General features: G+C 36.0%; 2 protein-coding genes across 2 annotated transcripts; both read left to right on the plus strand.

The window, feature by feature from the left end:
- The first annotated feature begins 3,401 nt into the window (after nucleotides 1-3,401).
- On the plus strand, nucleotides 3,402-10,238 carry LOC6640526 (DNA fragmentation factor subunit alpha). Its single transcript, XM_002063538.4, has 4 exons — nucleotides 3,402-3,513; nucleotides 8,041-8,301; nucleotides 8,373-8,653; nucleotides 8,714-10,238. The coding sequence occupies exons 1-4, from the start codon at nucleotides 3,454-3,456 to the stop codon at nucleotides 9,072-9,074; spliced, it is 963 nt and encodes a 320-aa protein (XP_002063574.2). The 5' UTR covers nucleotides 3,402-3,453; the 3' UTR covers nucleotides 9,075-10,238.
- Nucleotides 10,239-17,443: 7,205 nt separating this feature from the next.
- Nucleotides 17,444-25,066, plus strand: LOC6640525. Its single transcript, XM_023174770.2, has 4 exons — nucleotides 17,444-17,617; nucleotides 19,041-19,691; nucleotides 24,191-24,400; nucleotides 24,485-25,066. Exons 2-4 carry the CDS (start codon nucleotides 19,149-19,151, stop codon nucleotides 24,689-24,691), a joined length of 960 nt encoding a protein of 319 aa, XP_023030538.1. The 5' UTR covers nucleotides 17,444-17,617; nucleotides 19,041-19,148; the 3' UTR covers nucleotides 24,692-25,066.
- The last annotated feature ends 1,355 nt before the right edge of the window (nucleotides 25,067-26,421 follow it).

Raw genomic sequence — 26,421 nt, forward strand, 5'->3', positions numbered from 1 at the left:
TAACTCCAAATTTATATTTCATTTAGATGAAATAAAAATAAATGTAACTAAAGATTTAAATTTATAAAAACTAGAGAGAAAAATTGAATTTAGTCATCCACTTGTCATTTGGCAGGAGAATTTGTTTCATATCTCTATTCAATCTCTGTCCTTTCATTTAGTTTTCTTGAATGAAAGAGCATCCTCAACCCAGTTTATTCATATCTCCTGTATCTTGGTGGGTCAATGCACCGGTCACTGGCACTGGCTTTGGCACGTGACTTGGCTTACACTCACACACACACACACACAGACGTACCTATATGGATGGCGAATTTGTTTATGTGTTTGTATGTATGTCCTTGTAAAGTCCTCCTTTTTGAAGTCACTTGAATGTGACGTTAAAAATAGTTAGTCAAAGCAAAGCCACCTGCCATGCTACTGTCCCACCCCGAGCGTTCCACCCTTCCGTTGCCAGCTATGAATTGCTGCAGTGCAATGACAGCAAATGGGGCAAAATGCCAGCAACAGTCAATGGTGCGCACAATGATTTTTAAGCCTCCTCGATGTCATTCCTCCCACTTCTTACCCCACCCACTTCCCTCTATCAGGCGTTCATCTCAATCTGTACGACCACCTTCCGGCTTTTGGCAGTTGACTTTCCGTTTTGCTTACTGCTTGCTCATGTCCTTTGGCTATTTGTCAAAAATATATATTGGACGTTCCCTTTTCCTTTTTATTATGGATTTAAATGGGTGTTGGCCACTTGAGATTAGGCAGTAAGTTAACTTAGGTTCAGTTTCCCATTTATTTCTTTACGGTTAGGTTTAGGTCAGCTAGAAGAAGGATTTTCCTCCCTCCACTCATAAGAAATCACTAATCATTGACCGTAAACTTCTGGAGCAAATCTCTTCGAGAACTTTACAGAATTCTCGGTGTCGGCCGGAGGGCAGAGGAGTGGCCAAAGAGCAGTCCGACTTTACCACCATCCAGCATGGTAAATAGACTGTTATTCTCTTTCGTTCTCTTCTCTTCTCGTTCTCTTTCAAATGTAAATACTAATATAAACTGTTTCACTTTTTTAAGAGAATATATTCGAATGAGAAGGATTGAAAAATTACTGAAAAATGTAAATTTGCATATTTCACACAATTTTAGTTAACAGGTAAATGCTTTAATTAATTAATCATTGCAACATTGTAATTTATATATGGATCAATGAAGTGTTTTGATTTTGACCTTGCAATTGATATCCTTGGGAGTTATATTATTTGAATCGCAGGTCAATAAGGATAATATTTTATTTTTTATTTTTATTTCCTATATGTCCATTAATAATCACATTGGCACTATATAGTCTTCCAGTGATAAGGATAAGTAACTCTGTTGTACTGAACGATAAATTGAGAATCTATACTTAAACCACTAACCATAGAACACATAGATGGGACAAACTCATGATTTTTTGATTGCAAACGCTAGCCTAGTCATGGAACCCCAGAGAACTTCGGGAAAACCCGAACGCTCTCACTCTCAATGAGAGCGTAAAATGGGGAGAGGGCCAAGCAGCTACGAAAAAATTTCAGTCTAGCACAGACTACCGAACGACGAAGGCAGGCCTACGTCCCTTGTGATTTCGTTCTGTCTATGTATGTGTACACTCGTCGGTACATGCTCAGGCTTCGTAGTGTGTGTGTGACGTGAAGTTGTACAACATCGCATTTCAATAGCTCGCTCGACCAAAATTTTTCATTTTCGACAAAACAGCGGCAATGCGAATAGGATATGCCCCTGTCGAAAGAATATCAAGAAATATTGGCATCAGCTACGTATGTATCCCGGTGGCTGTGCCGATAGAGTGTTTGCTTGGCAATAGGAATGTCGCTGGTTCGAATCCCAACTCGATTATCGTTAACGAAGTTTTTTTTTGTCTATTTTTTTTATTTATATAAAAATAAAAAATAAAAATAAACAAAAGGAAAAAAAAAACAAAATGAAAATAAATAAAAAAAAATCAAAAAGGAACAAAATAAAAAATAGACAAAAAAAAACTTCGTTAACGATAATCGAGTTGGGATTCGAACCAGCGACATTCCTATTGCCAAGCAAACACTCTATCGGCACAGCCACCGGGATACATACGTAGCTGATGCCAATATTTCTTGATATTCTTTCGACAGGGGCATATCCTATTCGCATTGCCGCTGTTTTGTCGAAAATGAAAAATTTTGGTCGAGCGAGCTATTGAAATGCGATGTTGTACAACTTCACGTCACACACACACTACGAAGCCTGAGCATGTACCGACGAGTGTACACATACATAGACAGAACGAAATCACAAGCGACGTAGGCCTGCCTTCGTCGTTCGGTAGTCTGTGCTAGACTGAAATTTTTTCGTAGCTGCTTGGCCCTCTCCCCATTTTACGCTCTCATTGAGAGTGAGAGCGTTCGGGTTTTCCCGAAGTTCTCTGGGGTTCCATGACTAGGCTAGCGTTTGCAATCAAAAAATCATGAGTTTGTCCCATCTATGTGTTCTATGGTTAGTGCTTAAACCATCTTGAGCAAAAACTATTCGTTTTAACTTCAAAAGGAAATGAATTTGAACTTCAGTTGTTTGATAATTAGAACTACCATACATGTAATGACTTAAATATCAGGTAAAATAAGCAATATATAGTATAAAATAAAGAAAGCTACGCATGTATAGAGTGTGAACCTTGTAATGTTTTTAAAACATCAAAGACAGTTTTTGAAATTTCAAAAGGAGCTTTCAATAGTCAAATTATACAAAGGATAATAAACTCTGCCTATATTGAATCCCTAGTCCCTATTTAGCTGTTTACCTTGATATCTTAATTAGTAAACAATTTGAAGAACTTTTTATTGCCTTCTTATTTTTGTTATATTGCATATTATCAACCAAATATAACGTATACCTATGGTATCCTATGAAGACATCAATGAATATATGGCAGGGAATTTCAAATTTGGCGCCTTCGATTTGCATTTGTAACATTTCTCTGTTAACATTTTTATTTCATTCAGAACCATTGGGGCTCTCGTCCTCGTTCTCTCCCTCTCTGTCACCACCATTTGTGTCCATATTGGCGCTGTCATACTCTCGCTCTGTCTCTCTGACTATAAAAGCTTGGAAGGCACTAGAATTGAGCTCAGTATTAAACCGGTGCTTGTTGGAGAAATTGCATAAAGAAAGCTTTCAGCTCTGAGCTCAGCAACGTCTCGTTTGCGCTCCACAAAACAAAAAAAAAAAAAAATTTAGATAAAAAAATTGCAATTAATTTGAAATTCTCAAGTGCAACGTGTAACAAAATCCATTTCAAGAAGTGAAGTGTAAATAATACAACAAATAATATACATATACATTTAAACAAAGTGGAAAGAAACAAAGAAAATTTCAGTGCTGAGTGTTAAACAATTAATTAATAGGGAATAACACAAACAACAAATCACAATGCCAAATGCCATGGAGAGTGCAACAACGAATGGAACGGAATCGAAAAAGCCATTTAAAGTAAGTGATTATACTTAAATTTTGTGAATTAATTCATATGCCAGTTGCAACAATTAAGCCATGCCTTTTTTGGGCGTTGCTGTTGTTGTTGGCCGCGTGCTAAGTTAAATTTTTTTCCCCCAAAAACTGGGTGAACTTAAGAGAGCGAGAGAGAGAGAGCCATGTGAGAAAGTTAAGAGCAGGATGAAAGCTTTGGCATTGAGAGAGCGAGAGACCTCTCTCAGTTAAAGGCTATTTACTTTGACTTTGAATTCGCAAACACATAAAACGAAAAAAAAAACACTTGACATGCATTTTATTTAACATTTTTTTCTTTGCAATTTTGTTTTTGAGTTTTCTTTATTTTATTTTTCGTTTTGTTTGTCTTTGGATTTTGTTTTAGTTGTTGACTAAATTGTTTATCTGCAGGATAAATGGGGGTAATGCTAACAGTAAAGGCAAAAGGAAGCACTTCCTTTGACATGAAGCGAGTTGTTCTGTCTCCCCGCTCCCCGCTTTCACCACAACCACAAAGCAATTTAAGAGAGAAGGACCAGAAAAAGAAAAATATTCTTTGCGAATTATTTAAATTCACTGGAAACTTTTGCTGTGGTCAGAAACAACCGAAATCTCCACATATAGCCAAATCTGCATGGCAGATATGTCGGGAGAATGAAAAGTTCCATTAAAATGTCACCGCTTATTAAAAATAATTAATTCACAAACTTCCACCAACTCACCCCTCCTTGTAGGGCATTGCCTCCCTCCACACACATTCCTGAGCCGAGTTCAACCCGCAAATCGGCTTAAAAGCTGTCAAAATAATCAGACAACCATGAAAATGCTATTAAAAAAGAACAAAAACACAACATTCCGAAAGTCAAGTACCAAAAGCCGACATTTAATACACCCTTGCAGGACCTTTAGTATATTATTTCAATCAAACTAGGACTTGTTTCTTAAGACCTTAAGACCTAGTAACCTAAAGCTTATAGTTGTCGGATCTGATAGGATTTAAGGAAGGGATCTGATATCATTTTCGCTGTATTATATCTCAAGAAAACTTAAAAATTCGTCTTGTAAAGAAACACAGTAAATATCGTGGAGAGACGAGTTTGAAAATTTGGCTAGAAGATCCAAACACAACAATATAAGTACTTTCTTCTGGGTCAAAAATCTAAAAAACCAAATATTTTTCCACATTAACACTTATATTTTGAACGATCGTTGCTTTGACAACTATGTATATGTTATAGAGGTTCGATCCGATATCGCCATGAACCTGATTTACCTACCTAATAGAAACTTCAATGCAATGTCCCATCCTTATGATTCCAAAACTTATAGTGAATAATCTAATTCAGTGAAACCAAACGCAAAGAAGATCGTGGTTATATTGGCTTCTCATACTGTTCAGGAATATATATACTTAATGAGTGTGGAACGCTCTTATATAGCTAATGCAACCTTCTTGGTCATAAGTGTAAGAGAAAACTTTTAAAACAAAAGTTGTCAACCCATCGTGTATCCAATATAAGTAGTTAGCGAAATGTAGCTCTACGTTCATTTTCTCTTCAACTGCCACCCACGGAATGCTAAAAAATTTATTAAATAATTTACATAATTTTGTGTCTCATAGTTTGGTTAGCAATTTTGCCAAGTTTGCCACTTAATTTCCCCAAAGACTGAACAAAATCTGCGGCCGCCTAGGCCTATCAAATATTTAGAAGACAACTTGTGGCTTAAGTCATGAATGATGATGGAAGAAGGGCAAAAGTGGAAGTGGGCCTGTGGTGTGTGGTGTGGACAGAACCGGCAAGAGGCACAACATCTTCTCGTGGGCACGTAGTCAAAAAGTCAGTTAGCCAGTTAGTCAGTTTTCTCATCTTTCTGACAGGGACTACGTGCAGTTCTCGATAGTGTTATAGTTAAGATATTCCCATTACTCTGATGATGACAGGTTCAGCTCAGCTCTGATTTTGTTTAAATGACCACGGATTAAAGTATATAAACAAACATGTCTATTAATTTACGTAAATATTTTGAAAAGAGTTAGACCAGAGACTCATTAATTGAAAACAGTTTTCATTGCAATGCAATTCGATTTTCAATTAGTTTTCTAATGCAAATGGAATTTCAACATTATAGATGATTAAAACCACTTTCCGTTTTTGTTTTATGTCTAAAAAAAACATTGCATTATATACTTTTAATTGACTTTACGTTTTGGTCTCTTAAAAACTATGGTTTTTCCTTTTTTTTTTGGCCCACAAATTTAATTAAATGTTTTTGTTTGGTGGAACAATTTTCATAGCTGAGCGAAACACATTTACATATTAGAGTGAAATAATTTTTAATCAATTTTAGCTTGTTACACTTAATTAATTGTATTACAATTAAATGGAACTTTGTTAGTTTTAATTCAATTGCTGCGAGGTGAAAAACAAAAAAAAAATCCATAAAACTTTGGCAAAAGATACGAATTGGATTATATATATCTATATGTAGCTTAGATCCTTGCCACTTGTCTGCTGACTTTGGCAGTTTTCTTTTTGGCAAAGTTTTTAATTGTTGGCAAAAGTTGAAAAGTTTTTCATCTTTCTTTTTGTTTTTTTGCGCTATGATTAATTTTTGATTCAACTTTTTACTTACATTAGACAGCAAAGAGAAGAAAGAATAAGTCCAAACACATGATATTTGATATTTGTTAACTGAAATACAATTTCAACTAGATTATTTATGAATGAGTTGAAGTTGCACGTTCAGCGATAAATTTTCGTTGAGAGTCAGTTTCTTTGATGTCTCTGTCTCTCCCTCTCTCTCTCTCTCTCTCTCCTCGCCTCTCCTAATTTATGTTTCGTTTAACCTTAACGCTCAAGCGCCATTTAATATGGCATGCAAGTTTAATAGAAAGGATGTTGATGTCCTTGTAGCCGTACTGGCAGGCTACCAGAACGGTCTTGTGGCATGGGGCATGGGGAATGGGGCATGAGGCATGTGGCATGGGGGCAGCACTTATGGCATGCTGCACTGCCGAGAGGCATAACTTGTCACTGCAAATATTTGTGCATTCCCCAACAAACTCGGCAAATACTCGTAACTTGAAGAAAATTTACTCGGGCAAAGGAATACAAAAAAAAAAAACTACACCGAGTTCTAAGGCAAACATCGAAAAGCAGTGAGAGATGAAATTCACTTTATTTATTCATTCTTTTTCCCCCATAAATCTCAATTAGTTAAAACAATATGTAGGTAGTTAGTTTGTTTGACAGGCCAAGAAATAGTTGTTTTATTTTGCCTTTAGCCATGCAGAAATTAAATACAACGTTTTCTTTTGTTCACAAAATCATGAAATTTACAAGATAAAGATAAAGATTTGAATATTTAAAGGGAAACTCTAAAGAGACAAAATAAACAAGAATTCTGTGATTGACTAATTGGTAATTACCATGAAATTTCATTAGTTTATAACAAAAGTTATGGTAATTCGCCTAGATAAACATGCCCTTTAGTTAACCTTTAAACATGGCTTATTTTATTACATTGAATTTCATATTAAAATTAATTGAGTTATGTAGTAAGTTAATTGGAATCTTCTTTTGATAAGAGATAGGAGACACTAAAAATAAATTCAATGTGTGTGAATACTATGAACACTACGATTGATATGAAAACTTGGGCAAAAATTATGTAGAATTGCTATCGAATTAATTTTTAACACTTAAGACAGTCAGATTTATCATTTTGGGAAGACTAAATAGACTAAGTCTATAGTTTATAGTCTTATAATGAAGTTATACATAGTTAATGTTTCATAGAAAGAAAGTACTTTCAATTTTATTCATTTTCTCAAATAATTTCTCAAATAAGTTCTGAACATAAAGATAATTTATAGACCTTGTAAATGTGTAATCGTAAGTTAATTAATAACTAAAATGCTTAACCAAGTAATATTTTTCACATTAAGCCCCATCCTAATGAGTCAAGTCAAGAGATTACCGCACAAGTGATGGAATATTTACCACAATTTGTGCCACATATATTATTCAGTATTTTTTTGTTGATTTATGGACATTTATCTAGATTATAACTTAAAGTTGGTTTCCACAAAAAAAAAAAGGAAGAAAAATTCAATTCAAGATTTGAGTGGGCAAAAAAGGTTGAGCGAAGGCAATTGGTGTTTGTCTGTTTGTGTATTATTTTTAGAAACATCTAAAGGGCTTAGGCGAGAATAAGTGAAATGTGAGAAATTCTTTGGAAAAATGATATACTAAGAAGAACTTTTTTGTTATGTTAGATAAAGTTCTTTTTCCACTTTACTTGTTTGCTCTGTGTCTGCCTTATACCATGTCCCATCTTTATATCTATTTCAGTTTGTGCTTCTGTTTGTGTGTCTTTCATTTATTTGGCCTGTTAAATATTTCATAGGTTTTTTGGGCTTTTTGGTTCGGCACATGTTTCGTCTGTGGGCATTAATTTATTATTCATTCTCAACGTGTAATGCTTGATTATAGCCTCACTTTCTGCTCCTCCATGTCCACATTTTAGGTCAAGGACGTCACGCGAAACATTAAGAAAGCTGTCTGTGCCTCCAGCTTGGAAGAGATACGTCAAAAGGTAGCCGAAAAATTTGAGAAATTCTCCAATGAAGATGAACAGCACCAACAGCAGCAGCAACAACATCGACAACAGCAACCAACAATTCACTTGGACTCGGATGGCACTGAAATCGATGATGAGGAATATTTTCGTACTCTCGATGAGAATACCGAATTGGTTGCTGTCTTTCCTGGTGAACATTGGATAGATGTAGGCCATAAAAGTTATTGAGAATAAAGCAGAAGCTCAAATTGATTAGTTTCGTTTTTGTCACTTTATAGCCCACACATTATGTGACCATAACTACACCGCATATGAACGGAGATGCCGAGGCCGGAGGAGGTGCTGGACTTGGCGGGGGAGAGAGCTCGGATACCACTGATAATACCAACAACACGGAATCGGCTAGAATACGTCAATTGGTGGGTCAATTGCAGAATAATCTCTGCAATGTTTCGGTAATGAATGATGCCGATTTGGATTCTCTATCGAATATGGATCCCAATTCATTAGTGGACATAACTGGCAAAGAATTCATGGAGCAATTAAAAGATGCTGGCAGGTAGGTCCATCCACAAATAATCTGAAAAGTCAAATGTTTATGAATATTTTTACTTGTTAGACCTTTGTGTGCCAAACGCAATGCCGAGGATCGTTTGAATCTCTTGAAACTGCTTAAGGCTGGTGCCATTTTCTGTTCGGAACGTTATCCCGAGGATGCTGAGGCGATTGATCGTGAAATTGGTCGTCAGTTGAACGAGGCAGAAAACAGTCAAATGGGCACCACAAATGGTGGTACAGCCAGCATGAATAATACCCGCACCATTGAGGTGGTGCAATGTGACAATCAGAATACCACCATTACCATCACAGTGGCTGAGGCCACCAGCAGCAGCAGCAGTAGCAGCAGCAGCAGCAACAGCTCTAGCCTCAATGCCAATGAGCCAAATGCCAATGAGAATGGAGGTGAGAGAGATATCTGACTGCCCATTTTGGGCAGTCTTAGGTGAAGCCTGGCCACCAGTGAGTAGCCAAACTAAGGAGTCAAGAGTAGCACGAAGGCGATGGCAATTTATCAAACAACAAACAAAACAAAGAATCAACACACATACACATGCATACACAAATCAATGGGCGTGGTCGGGATCTCATCTAAAAAAACCCTTTGAAAACGAAAAAATTGTTGACCCTCCCACAAAAGTAATATCTCAGACACTGAGCAACCAAGAGAAATCAGTCCTGCAACATTTGGTTAACATAAACAACAAAAACAAAAAACGAATACAAAAATATTTAACGAAATACATGGAAAATATATAAATCACATTCAAAATGCTTCGTAGTAGTAATTAAGAGCAAATGAAAGTTAACGAACAAATTACACTTAGATTTGGGTAAGTGCTGAACGAGCGAGGGAGACAGACAGATGAAGAGGAGTCACATGAATTTAGCAAAAGATGTTTTAGCCACAATAATATATATATATATATACATATACCTAACTATAACTCTCCATATACATAATATCAATTGGAATCATACGTACATACATATATTTGTGTGAATAAGTAAAAGAAATGACAGAACCACAAAAAAAATTGTCACACGAAAGACAATGAAAGGAAATAATCAAAAGAGAACAACACAAAAATCTCCTCTAAAAAGTTAGGAAAATCTAATGTAAACAGAGTAAAGAAGAAGAAGAAGAGAATAGAAAAACAATTCAAAATAATTTTTAAAAATTGATTTTAGCTAGATGAAAATATCATTCTGTTAAATATTGAAAACACTATGAGATGGAATTAAGTATAATGTTCAATAATAGCAACTAAATTTCGCTTTCTAAGGAATTAGTTTAATATTACTTAAAAATTTGCTTTTTGTTTGTATTTACAACGAGTATGAGTAATGAGACAAATTTCTATGGCTTTGGTAGAAATTGGCATGTTTTAATTTTGAGATGTGGTTAGGGTAACGAGGATAAGCCAATTTATTAGACCCATAAAGGAAAACTTCAAGATTTGAAAACTTCCATAAGGAAGAATTTGAATATGTGAATAATAAGATTAAATGTGAAACTTATACGCAAGGAGGTAAAATAGAGAGAACAAGAAAGATAAGAAGAGAGAGAGAGAGAGAGAGAGAGAGAGAGAGAGAGAGAGAGAGAGAGAGAGAGAGATAGAGAGAGAGAGAGAGAGAGAGAGAGTCGAGGTTAACTAAATAGTTCCAGGGGAGAACGGAAAACACTTTTTAGTGATAGGTTTCATGATTTTTAAGCAAGGATTTGTCTTCTTACTTGTATATAAATCCTCAAATATATTCCAAAAATTAAATTTAAAACTTGTATTTAGTATGAAGATATTATGTTTGTCTAGACTTCGACCATTTTTCAAGTTAATCAAAACTGGGCTTAAGCCGGCTTGAGGTCAATAAATCTGACTAATTTATAAGATTATCATTTTTAACATAGAGTGAGAGAACTCTTCACCTTTTAATAGTTTCTTTTATTATTTTCACAATTAAAAAGTGTTCATTTGGGTGTGAAATACTTAAATTTCATTTCCTAAACATTTAAATTTATTTTTGATTTTAAAAAACTAGTTATGTACTTACATATATGTAATTTAACGCACATAAATTGACATTGTAAATGTCAGAAAAAAATGAAGAAATTTCCAATTTGAGACTGACTGTATTTATGTGTAACGATGATCAATGATTTAAATAAAGAAAACAAATTGCTTCAAATTGTTGCATGTATCCCAAAATAATAAAACACATAAAACAAAAAAAAAAAAAAAAACAAAAACTAATACACAGAAAAATAATTAGAAAGAATTTAAACCTGGCATAGACAAGCAATAGATAATGAGACAAAAAACAAAAAACAATGAACCATTATTAATGCATATTAAAGATAAAGTTTATTGAACCAATTTGAACAAAACATGAAGTAAATTTCATTGCGCTGTCTGTGTGTGTGTGTGCAACAGGGCGTATGGGTGATGGGGGCAAAGACCAAGAAAGCTCTTCCCTGCTAAGAGTAACAAAGGTAAGTGTAGTAAGAGAGTGTGGGTGACTGTAAGAGAATGCTTGCAGTTAATTGCATTAACAGACATGTCATGCTCTGTGACGTCACAACGTCACAACGGGTTGTGACGTTAGCCCAAAAAGCCTGGCCTATGCCCTACTAACACAGTTTAAAGCTCTCCAATCTGACAGACAGACACAGAGCGAGTACGATTGAAAGAGAGAGAGAGAAAGGATAAGAGAGCTTGACCCAATTTTTATTCGACCATAGACAAAACCATAGTTTTGACTCCCATCCCAACAATTGAGGGCGTGGTCGGCTCTGTTAACTAAAATTTATTTCAATTTGTTGCAAAATGTTTTTTATGTTCAAAATTACTTTTCAGCAGAAGTTAATAAAGTAGAAGTCGAAGTGGCTGGGCAGGAGCTCTATCCAAATGAATTTAAATGAAAGAAAGCTGTCTGGAAAATTGACGCTTGCAAAATTAATCATAGGAAAGTATAAGCTACGACTAAGCAGCAGTTTCTATACTCTTTAACTGTTAGAGAAGGTTTACTTCAAAAAGCAAAAAGAATTAAAAGGAAATTATCACTTAAATTAAGCTTCTTTACCTTCAAAAAAACTAACTTTATCATTTTGATATAAGTTTTTGTTTATATGTTTTAACTAATATATAATCCAGGACTTAATCTAGCGGTAGCTTTACTCAACTATCAACTGACTTATTCTACATATATCCAATCTATATAATAGTTTCTTTTAATAAACTAATAAAAAATGACTATCCCTATAATCAGCAAAATTGAATATTCCTCGTTCATTACCGAGAGTGGCATAAGGCGAGGAAAAAAGAAAAAGGAACTTAATTTAGCTTGACTTGATTTCCTTTTGAAGTCCTAAAGAAAAATGATTACAGAGTAATACAAAAAGAAACAGCTCAGACAGAAATTCATAGCCGGTTCATAACTACAATGGGATCAAAATGAAAAAATTTCTATATAAATGATAATAATATTTAATTTATTTTCCAGACAGAGATTAAAGAGAGGTTAAAGAGAGACAGAGAGGGACTGAGTCTGAGTCAAAGAAACAGTTAGCTGAGCTTACAGCTTTAAAGACTTTGTCTATTTGCCCATGTCATTCCCATTGTAGCTTGTTGCATTTGCCACATTTCGTTCTTGTTGTTGGCTAAGTAAATACTAAGCAACGTTTGTTCATAAACACACACATACACACAGACCGATACACACACATGAGCACACACACACACATAAAGAGGCGTGGAAAAAATCACTGGCAAAATGGCAGCCAAGCTCCAAATGTCAAATGTCTCGAGGGGCGGTCTGGAGTCTAGAGTATGGGAAACAGGGGCAGTCGGGGGGGCGGATTTCATATCGAATGAAACTTGTTTTCTCTTTGCGCTGTGCAAACGAGTCACAAATATGCTTTCCCTTTGCCACACTCCGCTTGTCCTCTTCCTCTTTCGTTTTTTTTTTTACTCGGTTTCTCTCAAACGGCGGGCATAATTTTCTAAAATATTTTTCTTCTTGTTTTTCTTTACGTACATTTTTATCCCAAAAAATAAATGTCAAGGATAGACTAGGAGGGGGGAGGCTATGGCGAAAACTCTATGCTTGTCTGCGGGGGGCCGGCAAACACACACACACATACTTGCTCATATGTATGTGCACACATAAACATCCAGCGCGTTTTGTAATAGATGCCGCAATGGGCATTACTAATACGCCCTGTGGCACAATTCGTTCAAACACACAAACAGACACATATACACAAACACACATGCATATGTATATTCATAGACAGGAACGTATTGAGTTAGGTGTTTAGCTAGATTAATCCAATGGAATCTAAATTCATGCTTAAACATTAAATTCTTATTAAAATTATAAGATTATTATTTACTTAAGTTAGTTGATATAGGATGAAAGTAAGCAAAACAACATTGAAATCCGCTCCTGTCATTTCTGAATACGGCAAAGTAGGCGACAAAAAGTGGGCGTGTGGCTCATAATTGTGCAGTTCGGGCCGCAGGGCCATGGATTGCCTTATTTGCGAGTGTGTGTTTGTGTGTGTTTGGTGTTGTGTGTATTTGCCTCGCTGATTTGTTTTCTAAGTCATTAAGGGTAAGTCCATAAAGGTCTACATAAATGAGATCTTTGCCTCCGACTCAGCTGTCAGTAATGGAAATTTAACATACAACCGAGAGTGAGAAAACGGGAAAAAAGCAAACACAAAACACAAGACACAATAGAGAAAATTATGAAATTAACCATTTTGTTTATCATAATGCTAATGCTTGGCCACAAGACGTATAAAGTCAAGGCTGAAGACGACCTTGATTGGGATAACAGCGGGATACAGCAGCCACAGCATCGTCAGCAACATCACCACCCGGGTATGCGGCCTTCGTCCTGTGTAAAGGAATGTCTGCGAAAGAGCCCCGCCAACGATTTAGTGGCTCTGCATGGTGGCAAAGATCCTCGATATGAAAGGGAATTTGATTGTACAATGTATTGCCTGAGGACTGGCAAGTTTTAGACAACTTTTCGTGTCTTTTCTTTCCCTCTGCGTATGTGTGTGTGTGTGTGGCGTGTGTGCGTGTTTAAGTCTGAACAATTTTTGGCCAACATTCAATTTGATTTCTCTCACTTGTTATGAAGTTCAGACTGAATCGATCCATTATAATCTACTTAATACATGACAAGTGGTGAGCCATTCAACAACTTTTATTGGTTAATATGTAAATATATATTCAACTTAATGAAGAGTGCAAATTGATGTAATTCAATTGTTTATCCAATAAACAACTTTATTTAAATGGAAATAAATAAGTGTGAATTCCAACAATTGAACGCTGAGTAGTTAATACAAACATACACTGCACGAAAAAGTTGCACTACAAAAGCTGATTACTAAATTTCAATCTATTTGTGCCAAAATAACTATTTATCTATCAAGTTTTAAACCAAACTAAATTTTATTTTAATTTTCTTTAATTTTTTTATAACTATTTTTTCCAAGTGTTTTATTTTACGATTGTTATACAATTTCATTTGCCATTTATTTGTTGATGGTGACAAACAACATGTTTGCCTTTTGTTACATTTTATTTGCCATTACAATAGTCTACTTTATGGGGCCCCCGCATTTTGTCATTTAACGCATTAAACACAAAAAAAAAAAACAAGAAAAATGGGGCAAAAAGAATTTACCTGACATTCCTTATTTGGGTACTAAAAACAATATACGAAATAATTAAATATGCCATTAAGTGGAAATTTTAATTGCATGTTACAGATGAAAAACAAACACAAACAATGCATGTCTGTGGTCCTCACCCCCACCCACTCCTTCTCTCTCTCCCACAATTGTGCTGGCTGCTTCTTTTATATATTTTAATTTAATTAAAATGTTTTCAATTTACCCCGCCTTTTTGCTGGCATTCGTTTTTCCATTTAAATTCATTTAGAAGGCGAAATGCCAAAGTGAATACAAATTCGGTTTTGTTTTTGCGTTTTGGGATTTTGGGACATGGCTTTTGGGTCTTGCAATAGGCCATGTTTGGTTTGGTTGGGTCGTCCGTCGTTTTCGGGTGCACAATTAATCATGAACATATGTGTCGCTAGAAGTGTGTGACCTTTCCCTCACTTGATTTTTAGTGTTTCTTTCGGCCGACAACAACGACATGTGAGTTAATTAATCTAACTGCCCAATGCCTGTCAAACTGCAGACGGCCAAGGTCCTGATGCTGATGATGATGATGCTGCATTGCTATTCCTCTCCTCGCTTCTTTCACCTTGACGGACGCGACGCATAAATTTCAATTAGTTATGCCCTCCGCCGTCTGTTGTCCTTCGCTGCTATGCATTTAAATTGCCTGTCGTTATGCAGGGCGGTTTGGAGTGGGGCTGGGTGGGGGCAGGTGTGCTTGGAGGCTGCTCGCTGACGCGGTAGTTTTACATATTTTGTGCCGCATATGCAAAAATGTTTCACGCCACGCCCCAATGCACAATTAGCCGACCTAAAGAGGCACATAAATTATTGGCTGAAAGGCGGAAATGATTTCGCCTGAAGGGGCGGACTCGTGCCGATTGTCGGCAATATATATATACATATATATTTACAAATGTATACCTACCTATAAAATATACTGACATTGGTCAGACACACTAAATTATGCATGAGACGTAGCAGGCAATTTGCTTTTCACCTTGTTAATGTCAAACAGGATGAGTGATCAATCAGGCTTAAACCATAAAAATGTAACCAATCTATCCAATTAATAGGTTAATAAATACTTCTTTCAAAATTGTCAGAAACTGAAGCCATTTAGTTAACTCAACTGTTCTTAGGACTATAGACTAGAAAATAACCCAAAATTGTCCTTAAAAGGAATTAAAGATTTCTTCATTTTACCTTATATTCCAAAATCTGATGATTCTAATCGACAGTAAGGACTTCTATCTGTCATGAATAGACATAGATTTCTTTGTTGGCTTTATTGCATCCCAATAAGTATGCTACCAAAAATATATCAAATTCTAAAGCTATGGAAATCTCAGTTTTCTTTAGGGCAATTAAGGTTACTTTTTAACAGAAACTAGTCCCTCTTAATGAAAGTAACTTGAGTATATATTTGTCCTCAATTTGCAAAGGACTTTAAATATAGCAGATCTCCAAGAAGTCAATTAAGCTTAAGATTATTAATAGTCCCTTTTGGCATATGCCCTCTTCGCTTGAACAGAAAATATCCAGTGAACTGTGACTCATAATGTTCTTTTAGCAATATTTTCTTATGCTTTGAATGCAGATCGAGCTCTGTAATCACCCTAAATGGTTATGAACTGTCGAATTTAGATATAATATCCAGTGAACTGTGACTCATAATGTTCTTTTAGCAATATTTTCTTATGCTTTGAATACAGATCGAGCTCTGTAATCACTCTAAATGGTTATGAACTGTCGAGTTTAACGCAGCAAAGTCGTCAAGGATGTCATGCATATAAATACCTGTGAAGGAAAGCGACTTTTAACTATTCGATTATTTCATTTTGCATATATATTTCAATTCCTGAGACTCTCTTCCATTTGAATTCGTTGCACAATCCAATTTGTCGAGCAACCCTTTTTGATTTCAATTCAATTCTTCACGTGACAGTGTCGTTTGTCACGTCGCCCAAAATGGCCAGCCATCGTCTGTCTGCATTCATCATCATTATCACAATCATCATCATCAATCGTTTTCAATGCCAATCAGTCGATACAATTGGCTGCTTGTCGATGTTTCGACTTTTGCGCTGCAACTGGTAATTATTTCCATACATGGCGCACATGTCGCATACGGAATATATATTTGTTTGTTCGTTTTAGCCCTTGTAGGCTTAACATGGTTATAAATATACGGTTTAATGGTTTTTGTTTGCACATAAAAAACAACAACAACAACAATTTAGTGCATTTTCATGAATTTTAAGTAAGCAATTTCCCTTTTTGGGTGGCTGTTGGTTTTTTTTTTTGTCCCCCTCCATGCAAATGTCATTCGATTGACTTTACATATAAATCTTGGCTTTTGTCTGAAACTTTTTTTGTTGTGTTTTTGTTGGCTGTCACCTTTTGTGGTAACAGATTTTTAATTATGCCCTTTATACCCCTAAAAAAGAGACGACCTAAGGGCGATGAGGACAAAGACTCCAACCTCATTATGTTTGAGTGACTTTTTTTTTCAGCCAAAGAGATTGAGAGACAGAAAGGGAAATTGAGATAAAATTTTTCGTTTTTTTTGTGGGGGGGATACTGCAGAACTGAAAACTTTATTTTATTGCATTTATAAACTTTGCCCTTACAGAATTTTTGGTGTTTTTGGCAAAGTTCAAGCTGAAATATTCATTTTACTTTACTTTATTCGTGGATTGGGTGGGCGTGGGGCCAAATAAGGGGCTACTAAGTGCAACAATTTAGTGGCCAGTGGCACAAACTTTTGGCCACTTTACAGGTCAGAGAGTCAGTAAGTGGTACTAGGCATAGGCATGATGATACGACAGTTGCAGGGAATCCTCGATCCTGACCCATTTGTGAAACGCGTTTTGGGGGGTTGAGGGTTAACAGTAACTGTTACTTAACAGAGCTCCACCATAGAATATGTAACAGAGCCTGCGCTTAGCCAAAGCTTTTCGCATTGTGTGAGTTTTCATTTTTGGTTTTGCCTTTGCGTTTTCACTCTTTGTGTCTTTGCAATGTCAGAGGTTTTGTTTAAATACAGCACGCACAGTTCGTTGGCAATTTATTCCAAGTTCGGCCGGCTTTTGTGGCAGTTGTGGCAACGTGCAAAGTTGGCCAAGAATTAGTTTTTCGTTTACTTCTTGAAAAACGCGTAAATGTGAATTTTATTTCGGGCAAAACTAGAAAAACTCATTAAAAATTATATTGTTCTAATGTGAACTATGTCGAGTGTTGAGTTTTAGAGCCACAAAAAAGGTAATGGAATATTTAATTAAAAATAATAAAATATAAATTACAGGAGAACAAAAGAATATTTTGATATGCATTAATATTATTAATCAAATTCATTTGTGGATATTAAGGCCAATTGGTTAACAAAAAGAAACTGTGACTAATAAACAAAACTAAGTCTCATGAATTTATATTACATGCTAAAGAAATGTGGGAAAAATAACATTGTGTTTGGTTAGTTTAATTGTGAATGATTTTAATTAACATTGCCACAAAGTGTATCCTATCAATAACTTATTTATATTGTCCTTTTTTTGTTGTTAGTTATTCAGGACTGTGTTCAGTTTGGATTAGATATGAATGTCTGCTTCTGGTTATACTAAATATTTACGTATTTGAATGAAAACGTGTACTTCTTACTCAGTAAACATCTTCTAAATCTTTCTTTAATTTCAATTTACAATTCTAAAACGTTTTGGTAATAAAAACAAATTATACCTTAACACCATTTGCATATGGGAAACAGGCTTAAATTTTTAACCTTCATTTTATATTCAAAGGTTTTCAAAGGTTTTCGAAACGATATCAGTAACAGATCGGAGGTGGATTAACTTAAGAATTTGCTTGTCTTTGCGAGCGATATCAATAATTAGTAATTGAAAACGTTTTTTTAAAATTTATCAAACTTTATATATCCCTAGAATTTTAATAATTAAATATTTTTTAAAATTTAAAAATAGGAGGTCTAAAAATAAAGTTTCTTAGTTCTATAAAATCGACATAAAGTACATAATTTTGCTATATCTATAGAAGATACTTCTTAGCCACCATTGAGGAATTTGTAACTGTAAAATTGAGGGAACTTTGCCCACTAAAGTATGCAATAGGCAGTCCAGGAATTTGTTTCTGGAAACTTATAAAGAAATTTTTGTAATGTTCTGTGTATAAAAAATAATACTTAAATTAAAGTTTGATTACAAGTTAATTAAAAGTTGTGAGTTTGCCAACAAAAGAGAATAATTTGAAAGCCTAATTCATAACCTTAAGAGCAAAAATAACCTCTCCTTACTTACCTTGATCTACATACATAAGATAGCCACAGGTATTAAAGAGTACTAACACAGTTCTTAACACAGAGACTAACTAATTGGCATATATTTAGTGGAAATGCTTTGGATAAAATGTTGTATAAACTTTCGTGTAATTTAGTTACTCAGAATTCAAAGACTTGACAGCTTTTCACTGCTAATTCTCGTGGATAATTATAACAATTAGTTGTTTCAGTTGATATATAGTTAATATAGAAATGTAATTTGTAAGTTTCTGACATGGCAATTAATTTGTTCAAAAACTTTTGTGCTCTTTGTTTGTCTGGGCTTAAATTCTTGGACGTGGAATTACACCTGAATGTGGCTTAACTGCAATTACAACAAACTTGCACAAATAGACCACAACACAAGGCAGCAGACGAGAACAGACCAGGACCAGACCAGACCAGACCAGGACCAACCCAGACTCGAGCGAAGCCGAGCAGAGCAACAAAGACAAATAAAAAATGACAGAAATTAATGCAGGCAAAATATCAAGCGGAAGCGGAGGTAAAGGCGAAGGTAGAACTGCAGGAGCAAACGGAGTTGGAGCAGAAACCGGAGCTAGCCAAGCGAATGTTGCACTAAAAACATCAACAGGAACAGCAACAACAACAACAACATCAACAGCAACAGCAACAAGACCATCCAACATGACAGCTGAAATAACTGAAAGGCAAATGCCGGCAGCTTCAGTGAAACTGGCAGAAACTGGTGGAATGATAGCTCCACCTCCATCACGACAACGTACATTGACGCGTACACCGGAAATGGATGCCGATTGCGATGATGCGGTTGTTATTGATGTGAATTGCGTTGAGAGCGCCGTTGAGACTGATGTCGAGGCTGAAACAGAGGCTGAAGCCTCGGCGGACGATGCGGCGGACAGCATTACCTTGGAATTGGCATTATCCCCACACAGCACAACCCCCTCACCATCACCCTCGACTCTGATGATGATGCCCGACGATGAGGTGGTCGAGCACATGAATACCAGCAAGCCCTTTAAGGTGAGTCCTTTTCGAGTTTTATTTTGTGTTGTATTGTTAACCTGCTCAGCATTTCGTTAAGTGATTATGTTTGGCATAAAACTTTCAAGGGTCCATCCCTTGAAGGCGGAACAGAGGGGGTGCTTAACCTGCAGAAGGACACAACCTCCATACAAATTAAAAGGAGCCAAACACAGGAATACAACAAGCACTTCAAAAGCCTTCTTCAGCATTGAGTGTTCTCTGAATTGTGTTCGGGTTATGATTTCCTTTTTATTCTTTCTGCATTTTCTTTTTGCTTTTATTTTGCGCTCTTTAAACAAATTTTGTACTCAACTTTTTCGCCAAAAGCGTGGAAAAAAGTGTGGAAAATTCCATATATTATTCAACGAAAAAGCGAACATTTTCTACGAAAATTTTCGGGCAAATATAGACAAAGACAGAAACAGATATATATCTATGTCAATTTTATTCGCTCTTTTATCTCACAATTTCTATGTAGCCAATATTTGTAGCAAGGAAGCCAATTGAAAATTAATTAAAATGTTAAAACTGTCGAGCTGGATATAAAAGACAGCCAAAAAAACCATAAGAGAAACAAAAAACCAAAAACCAAAAGGCAAAGACTATAAGAGGAAACCAAAAAAAAAGAAGAAGGAAAACCGAACAAAATGGCAAAGCTGTTAGGCAAAATGTGGGCGCCTGTGTGGCTCGTATATCATTCCCTACCATAAGCACCTAGCACCTCCTTTTAGCCTTCATTCGTCTCGTCAATCCCTCCTACTTTTCTGGCTCATTTACAACTAAGCTGGTGCTGCTTCTGCTGGTGGTGCTGCTGCTGCTGTTTTTAGAGAGACGATAACGAGGCGTCTGGCACTTGGTCATGCATCATCAGTCCTGAAGTTAAGGTCCTCTAATCGATTTATTCCAAGACACAGAAGAAGACTTCCAAACTGATAGCACACAAAAAGGAGTGGCAGAAGCAGCTGACTAAATGATAAATAAACTTTGGTTGTACATTTTTTGGACGATCAGATTAATTGACAGCAAATTTGCAAGAGGTTTTTTCTTTTTTTTTGGAACCACGTGGCGTATACGTAATTAATGCACTGTCTAGGCTAATTAATAAGCACAACATAAAATGATTTAAGCCTGTCAGTTTCTTTAGGTTCGTTCTCAAGTTTATCAACATTTAATATGTAAGTCAGCTTAAGCAAGAGAAATGAGTGCAAAAAAGGGGTTTTCGACTGGCTGGCTGACTGACTGACAAGTGAGTGAGTGATGAATTTTCGCGGTAAACGCAAAACGTAAAAGCAAATGGGGAAAAAGGACTTTAAATTGAATTTTTATTTCACTAATTAAATTAAAGTTAATTGGTTTCATGTTGTCCCTGGAAAGTGATTTAAAAGAAATCATCAAAAATCATAAAAAGGTTTCACAAAATGTATACAAAGAGAGATGGAGAGAAGGGAGAATCAAGAGGATAAACTAAAACCTAACAAAAATGAATCCATTTGGCTAATTGCATATGAGATAATGAAGTACATAAACAATTTGCAAGGTGAAAACTATTCTCAACCATTATTCGGCGAAATATTTTGCATGTCAACGTTGTGGGAATTCAATTAATTTTATATCTACTTTCTTTCTTTTCTTTTTCTGTTTTTTTTCGTTGGTGTTCTTTATTCCACACCTGATGTGTGAGTAATATTCTTTTTTTTTGTATGTAAACTTATTTCAACGCTTTACTTTATTCCATAATAAAAACTCAAACAGCACAGAGAAGCAAAAGGGAGACACAGAGAGAGAGAGAGAAAGAGACGAGAATCCAAAAAAAAGGGAAGACTCTTGTGACACTCGTATGTTTGTATATACAAGGGGCCTCTGGCCATTAAAACCGAAATGCGACATGAAAAACGCATTTGTTTGGTTGTTCTCGACCACCACCTAGGCGATGGCGGCCACCAAAGCCATCTACCTTTTGGTCTTGAGGATCATATAAAGCGGGAGGTGCTGAGGCCTGACAAGAATTAAATTACCCTCCCCAGACAATCTTCCGCGAGAGACAGAGACAGAGACAGAGACAGAGACAGAGAAGGAAGCAACAACAACACAAAGCAAAGGGCGTACAAATACATACATTGCGTATACGCAACGTTAAGCATTAAGACAAATAAGCAAGCATTATTCATGTCCAGGCAGGCGTGCAATTTAATGATGGCATTCAGGTGGGCATGACATGGCATGAAATGAGGATAACTTGACGATGAGAAGAGGAGAGGAAAACATCTGTCTTTGGGCGTGTCAATGTGGCAACAGGCATGTAAATTTGCCAAACAATTTTATTGCCCCCGTAAAATTTGTTGAATTGAATGACTCACACACACACAGAGGGAAAACTATTCAAATGAATTGATTAATGGCTTGAGTGAAAAAACTCAATGCATAAGCGCAATAAGAGAAATTACATTATAAATTAATTGGCTAGCATGTCTATAGCAAATGTTTTTGCTCTACTGGTACTTTGGCCTATTTGCATAGTTACCCTTAGCATTAAGTGCAGTTTAAACACTAGACTTGTGTAGTCACTTACATACTCACACATGTGTGTACCATCATGTGGAGAGAGGATGATGAATGGCAGAGGCAATGGCAACCCATGGAGTTGCATGACAAATTCATGACTGCATTGGCATTTCACTCTAGTTCACTTCTCAAACTAACCCGATTGTCCTTGTCATGTCTCTCTCTCTCTCTGTAGATGTTTTTGTTTGTTGCCTTGTTTCGTGCTTGTGTCCTATGCAAATCATGGAATCCCTTTCTCGGTCCATCTCTATGTTGGACCTAGACAAACACAAAAAAATTGACATCAACATGGTTTACCTTGATGATATATATGTGTATACAAACGAAGAGCACTGCCACTTTCAATCATTAGCTAAATCATTGAACAAAGATTTAAAATTTTTCACTAACATTCTGTTGGTTCAAAGTTCAAGGGCATGAAGATGAAATAAAATGAAAACATGCTGCTAGTTGGCAAGTTATAATGGCTTTTTCGTCTAGGTATACAGAGGGGGAGAGGGCATGGGAGAGTGCGTGGGAGCTAGGGAGAGTCAAAAAACGCATAAAGCGCAAAGAAAGCCACAGGGCATTGGCATGCTCCTAACCAGACGAGTTCGAGTTTGAGTTTGAGTGAAGGGAGATGAAGAAGAAAAAAAAAAGGTCCACAAGTTCACAAGTCAGCAAATTTTCTTTTATTTCTTTCGAGTGGGCGCAACAAAGTCTCTCAGTCCGCCACCACACAATAAAAAGGCAAGTCATTAGCCTTAACTCGTTTGTCAGAATGTGAAATGGAACTTTAATGACTGCCAGGTGGCCACGCCCCAATCGACTCATTTGGAAAGTCAGTGTGCTTTGGAAATTAGGCATAAAATGCTTGATAAATTTTCATTGCTCTAGACACCAGCCAGACAGAGACATACATAGTAGATAGACATTATGTTTGCCGGCCATTTGATGGATTTTCTAAGAACCGTATAATTGGTTTAGTCGACCAAACTGAAGTGAGAGATAGAGAGAATGGGATTGATTGATTGTGTCGTTTGAGTTGGCCGTTTCACAATGAAGATGATGATGTGGTAAGGCTTAAATGCCCACAAGCCACATGACAGGCAAATGTCAACACACACACACAGCCCCACCCATTTTAATACATCATTCAAAGAAAGCAAAAAAAAAAAAGGTTGTATTTCGTTTTCTTTCATTCCATCTCGGCGTATACTTAGCATTTATGAAAAGCCAAAAGGCATTGCCTACTTTCAGGCATCAAATTTTTCAACCATTTTTATTACGTTTTGGGCAGTTTTTTCTTTTTCGTCTCCTTTTGCTTATATTTTGTTTATACCCAAAATCGACAGATGTATGTTTTAAATATTTTAACAGCAATCTGAGAAAATTGTCAGGCCTAAAAAGCACAAAAAGGAAAAACACCAGAAACAGAAACCAAGATGAACAAAAGTTAGAAGAAGTAAGAGAGAGAGAGAGAGAGAGAGAAATATAATCCCATTCTAAAGCCCACACTTTTGACTTGACCTTGCCCATTGTTGGCTCGTTCTACAGCTTTATTGTTATGGCAAATAATAAATTGATTAGTTGCTCTTAGTGTGCTAGATATCGCCCCCAGAAACCTTATCCTTATCGTTGTCCATACAGTTGAATGAGTTTTTTTTTATTGTATATTGTTTGGTGACAGCCTGCGGGGCTTTTGTGTGAAATTATAGAAAACATTGTTCTAGCATGGAGTTTCTGGCTTGTGTTTTGCTTACTTTGGCTGTCCCCACCCGAAAAATGTTCCAATCAATGGGCGTGTTATTATCTTTAACGAACATTTAATTGGGCGGACTTTAATTATGTTTGCCTAATCGAAGAAGAAATGCCAGTTAATGGGAATTATATTTACATATAGCTTTGAGTATTGCTTAATGACTATTGAAAAATTTCAATCTTCTTTGGTTTAGGTCAAGGATATTACACGTAATATACGCAAAGCTGTGGTGGCCACCACATTGGAGGAACTGCGTCTGAAAGTCTCGGCCAAGTTTCAACGCACTCAACCGGCCATACATTTGGATTGCGATGGCACCGAAATCGATGATGAGGAATATTTCAATACCTTGGAACCAAATGCCGAATTGATTGCGGTTTTTCCTGGTGAACAATGGCTAGATGTGGGTTGAGTTGTTGTGTTTGTTGTAATTAATGTGAAAATTTAAATTGAAATTTGCTTTCCCTCCCTCTCTCTCTCTCTCCAGCCCAGCGATTACAATGCCAATTTGAGGCGAACATCATTGGATGCTCAACGCTTGAGGAAATTGGTTAGCAAATTGCAACCGAATTATATTAACGATGATGATTTGGATAAACTATCGAATATGGATCCAAATTCATTGGTCGATATCACAGGACGTGAGCCCAAGGATAATGAATATTATGCACGTTCTACAGAATTGTCATGCTAAACTAAATACACCTCTCCCCGCCCAAAAAACAAAACCCCCCCTTAGACAAATGAAACAAAAACCACAAAAATTTCATTTCAAAATCGAATCGGGCAGTGAAACGTCGCTTATGATAGATATGTAAGGAATTTGTATGAAGTTTTCTATGGCAAAGATTAAGATGATGATCAAAATGAAGATAAGATGACATGGTAAATGGCGTATTTTTGTAGAATGTTTTTTTGCGGCTAAAGCGACGTAAATATTTCAGAGTATTTTACCAGATTTTAGAGCACCTTAAATATTTTTTTAAACCACATACATACATACACTTACAAGAATGTCGATTATCAACTGCTAATTGTTCCTAGACCAAAAAAAACCAAACGAATCTATAGCATCTTTATATATATAATATATGTATACCTAATTGGCCTTCAAGGCAAACCACAAAACAAAAAAGAAAACACAGACAACCCTCTATAAGAACATAAATGAAAATATTCTAGATAAAACTTACACTTAGAACAAAATGTATTTTCCATAGGGAACAATTGAATGAAATTTTTTGTATATTAATTAATTCGATCGATTAGTAAATTAAATGTTAAATATTTGTATTTTGTAAATGTTTCAGCACTTTCCTTTTTCTTCTTCTGTTTTCCTTTTTTTTCACAATAAATAAATCCATAAATGTGTGTGTAAAAATATGAATCACTTGAAATTGAGTTTTCTCTCTCTCTGTTCCACTCTGTGTGTTTGCAGGCCATAAATATGAATGAGATAAAGTTTTCTTTGGTTAAACTGTATATTGAATAGATTTTTGTTTGCTCCTCCAACCACACTCTCCTCCTTTCATAGACATAGACACCTGCAAATGAAAACTTTTTGCATACAAATTATGGATTTTGCATTTTGGGACTGGCTTATCCGTAAAGTCTATAGCTAGGCGGACTTTTTGGCTAATGTATCCGGTTGGTGAATTCAATTACTGCCCAGTTGGCAGACAGAGTTCCATTGTTTAGACGCACGCTGACATTCACTTAATGACCACTAATCAAGTTTAGGCTCAGTTTTAGGCTCAATTTTAATTATGCAAAGTGCCAGCATCAGCATCATCATCTCGGGCATCTGCTTTTCGGTCAGTTCAATTATTGTGTGAATTGAATGCATTTCCCTATGTGTATGCAATTTGTTGAATTGTTGTAGTTGCATCCTGCTTTGGCCTGGCATGTAAAGCATTTTCTCTTTAACAAAAGGGCTTCAAGAAAAATAAGGGTCAGCAACTAACGGTAGTTACTTTTACCTGTTTCTCTCTCTGCTGTTGCTGTTGCCCTTTAGCTGGTTGGAAAGGTAAAACATTTTGCAGTAAAATTCTTTTGCCTTTAGGTCTGGCATATAACATTCAATGAACAAGAAACCTGAAATAAACATTTATTCTTAGTTCTTTTTGGATTGTTTTTCTGATTTTTTTTTTCCTCTACTCTACTCTACTTTGCTTAAACACATAAAAGTTGCAACTATGGAGTTTCTAGAGGGGGGATAACACGAGGTCAGGAAATGGAGACGAGGCCAGTCCTAAGGCCTCTGGGCTATGGAGTTTTGAAAAATGAACAACAACTGAAAAAACTCATCTGAGTTAGTGTGCGGAGTTAAACAAAGAGTTTCATTAGAATATTTCTTTCACAAACAGATATTAAAGACCATAACTGTTGTCTGCAATATAAAACTGATCCAAGCTTAATATATAA

The sequence above is a fragment of the Drosophila willistoni genome (genome assembly GCF_018902025.1).
Source record: "Drosophila willistoni isolate 14030-0811.24 chromosome 2L unlocalized genomic scaffold, UCI_dwil_1.1 Seg196, whole genome shotgun sequence".
NCBI classification, from domain to species: domain Eukaryota; kingdom Metazoa; phylum Arthropoda; class Insecta; order Diptera; family Drosophilidae; genus Drosophila; species Drosophila willistoni.

Excerpts from the sequence above, each read along its gene's own strand:
- LOC6640526 (XM_002063538.4), top strand. The coding sequence starts at position 3,454 with ATGCCAAATGCCATGGAGAGTGCAACAACGAATGGAACGGAATCGAAA. Across the intron at positions 3,514-8,040 it reads AATCGAAAAAGCCATTTAAA|GTCAAGGACGTCACGCGAAA; the intron begins GTAAGTGATTAT and ends TCCACATTTTAG. Across the intron at positions 8,654-8,713 it reads CAATTAAAAGATGCTGGCAG|ACCTTTGTGTGCCAAACGCA; the intron begins GTAGGTCCATCC and ends TTTACTTGTTAG.
- LOC6640525 (XM_023174770.2), top strand. The coding sequence starts at position 19,149 with ATGACAGAAATTAATGCAGGCAAAATATCAAGCGGAAGCGGAGGTAAA. Across the intron at positions 19,692-24,190 it reads ATACCAGCAAGCCCTTTAAG|GTCAAGGATATTACACGTAA; the intron begins GTGAGTCCTTTT and ends TCTTTGGTTTAG. Across the intron at positions 24,401-24,484 it reads CTGGTGAACAATGGCTAGAT|CCCAGCGATTACAATGCCAA; the intron begins GTGGGTTGAGTT and ends CTCTCTCTCCAG.